Below are 2,541 nucleotides of genomic sequence, written 5' to 3'. Positions count from 1 at the left end.
AAAAAAAGGTGGAGCCAACCCACCAGTGGATGACCACCAGTGGATGAAAGGGTAAGCAAAATGTAGTATATACATACAATGGACTATTACTCAGCCTTAAAAAGTTAGGAAATTCTGACACATGCTACAACATGGATGAACTTTGAGGACATTATGCTAAGTGAAATAAGCCAGTCACAAAAAGACAAATATTGTATGATTCTACTTATATGAGGTACCTAGACTAGTGAAATTCATACAGACAGAAAGTAAAGTGGTGGTTACCAGTGGCAGGAGGAGGGGAAAATGGGGAATTATTATTTAATGGGTAGAAAGTTGCAGTTTGGGAAGATGAAAAGAGTTCTGGAAACGGATGGTGGTAATGGATGCAGAACAGTGTGAGTGTACTTCATGTCACCATACACCTAAAAATGGTTAAAATGGTAAATTTTGTTATGTATATTTTACCACAATTTCAAAAAGAAAAAAAAAAGAAGACTGAGTAATATTTTAACTCCCCACTTCTCACAGTGGTCCAAAAATACCCCATCTAGTAAGGTTGGGTGAGCATGTCTCTATGTTTCTGAGAAAAGTGGTCTGGTACAAATTAGCAGAGGGCTTGCTGAGTTCATGGGTAGCAGTTTATCTTGTAAATAAAGTCAGCAAGTACATATTCTGCTAGTGTTAACACTTCCCTCACAACAAATTATCCTGCTGTCAAAATTGTTCCATTAGTGAATTGTTTATTCAAAATATCATTAAACAAATATTATAAGATTATATGTCCATGAGTCATAAAGATTAAAGTTGGTATGCTAAACAAAGAAAACAGATTACTACTTCATTCATTTTACTAAAACCTTGGTAGTAATTTTATTCAAGCTACCAAACTGCACCTATAAAATGACAGAAATACCAAACTAGGAGATACATTTTTATTACTTTTCCTGTTTCAATGCTCAAAATGAGCAGAACATTTCAAAAATTGTCTAATTTTTATCTTGAAAAGATTCTGGGCACTATATAAAATTCTCTATAAAATTTACGATTAATAATTTTCTGAAAATCATACCATATTCATGCAATGCTCTAATGACAAATATGCCTTTCCCGTGGAGAAGTGTAGGGCTCAGAGATTTGTCAAATTTACTTAATTTTATAGCAATGATTTGTAAATCATGAGCTGAGTTTCACTTTTTGGCAGGGGGCTAACTTTATTTTTTAAACTTGAATTTTTCTTCATATTGGTCTCTAAAACTTATCCTGCATTGCATTTTACCTACATTAATTTTAGTTATTATTTCCTAGGTTTGTGAGAAATCTAAGCATAAGACCAGCTGTGATCACTATATCCTCCCTGGTCCACCATATAACTCTGTTTTTCATGGAGTGCCCTGCTGCACTAGAGAAGGATCCCAACAAGTAAGGGACTGAGATGGTGGTGTCATTGTCCCAGTGTCTATTCACTGTGCTCACCTTTCACTGGGTTCACCTTTCACTTGCATGCATTTGCAGACTAAAGAAAAACACGGCATTTATATTCTCTTTGTTTACATGGGTTTCTAAGAACAAAATGCAGAAGAATTGAGATTTAAGAGAGTATGAGGAAATTTTTTTGGAAGAAAAATACAAAGCTGTCAAAATGATAATGTCATAAAGACAAAACACTAATTGCTTTAAAAAGTGAAAGAAGAAAAATAAGACATACGGCCTTTAAAATCAATACTAAGACTTTAAATTATGCATGAGAGAGAAGGAAATAAGACATATGGCCTTTTAAAACAATACCAAGATTTTTAAAATATTGTGCATGAAGTCAGAAAGTGTTACTGTTAGTGACAAAGACATGAAGGCCAAAGTTCAGTTTATACACAAGGAAGTGTTTCTGTATTTTTTTCTCTGTAATAAGGATACCATGTTAAGTGTATTCAGTTACACTGTCATTCATTAACCCGAATTATTCTCTGCAAAGAAATGATCAAAGAACTCAAAGTCCAATTCACCTAGAAATTCAAACCAGTCCTAGCTTATCACTCAGAAAGAATCCAGTGAAGCCTAGATGAGAAAAAAAGGAACAAATCTGGGAATAAGTGGGTGGTGGTAGAAGAAATAAAAGGTATTGTTCCCTTCTGAAGTCTGACATCAAACAGAACAGTAATGTCATATTTACTTTTTCTCAAGCATACCTATTTTATTAAATGCTTCTTGTAGCTCTTCAAGCTCCTCCCGAGAAATGGTAGTGGTCCTGTTTTCCATCTTTGGACAGGAAGGACTACCTTCAGGTCTTTATATCTAGAAAAAGCAATAGTATAAAAAGAACATTAGCCCTTTGGAAACATTTATCTAAGGAATATAAGGTACAGAGGAAGTACATTCTCTAGAAGAAATAAACCATTAGGTCTGGCTGACAAGGAACAAATAGTAGTAGGTCCCCCAGTAATACTCTCTCCCAGGCCGGCCGCGATGGCTCACACCTGTAATCCTAGCTCTCTGGGAGGCCGAGGCGGGCGGATTGTTTGAGCTCAGGAGTTCGAAACCAGCGTGAGCAAGAGCAAGACCCCG

General features: G+C 35.7%; 1 protein-coding gene across 2 annotated transcripts in view; it reads right to left on the bottom strand.

Annotated features, from left to right (window-relative positions):
* Window positions 1-2,541, bottom strand: part of PLS1 (plastin 1) — an 86,799-nt gene that overhangs the window by 48,464 nt on the left and 35,794 nt on the right. For both annotated transcript variants that reach the window (XM_012647421.1, XM_012647422.1), the window contains exon 2: window positions 2,166-2,271. In XM_012647421.1, coding sequence (XP_012502875.1) covers window positions 2,166-2,235 — 70 coding nt within the window. In that variant the 5' untranslated portion in view covers window positions 2,236-2,271. The remainder of the gene's footprint in view (window positions 1-2,165; window positions 2,272-2,541) is intronic.

This window comes from Propithecus coquereli, unplaced genomic scaffold (genome assembly GCF_000956105.1).
Source record: "Propithecus coquereli isolate 6110/MARCELLA unplaced genomic scaffold, Pcoq_1.0 Scaffold268, whole genome shotgun sequence".
Lineage (NCBI taxonomy): Eukaryota > Metazoa > Chordata > Mammalia > Primates > Indriidae > Propithecus > Propithecus coquereli.
This window is presented reverse-complemented; position numbering and strand designations above follow the sequence as displayed.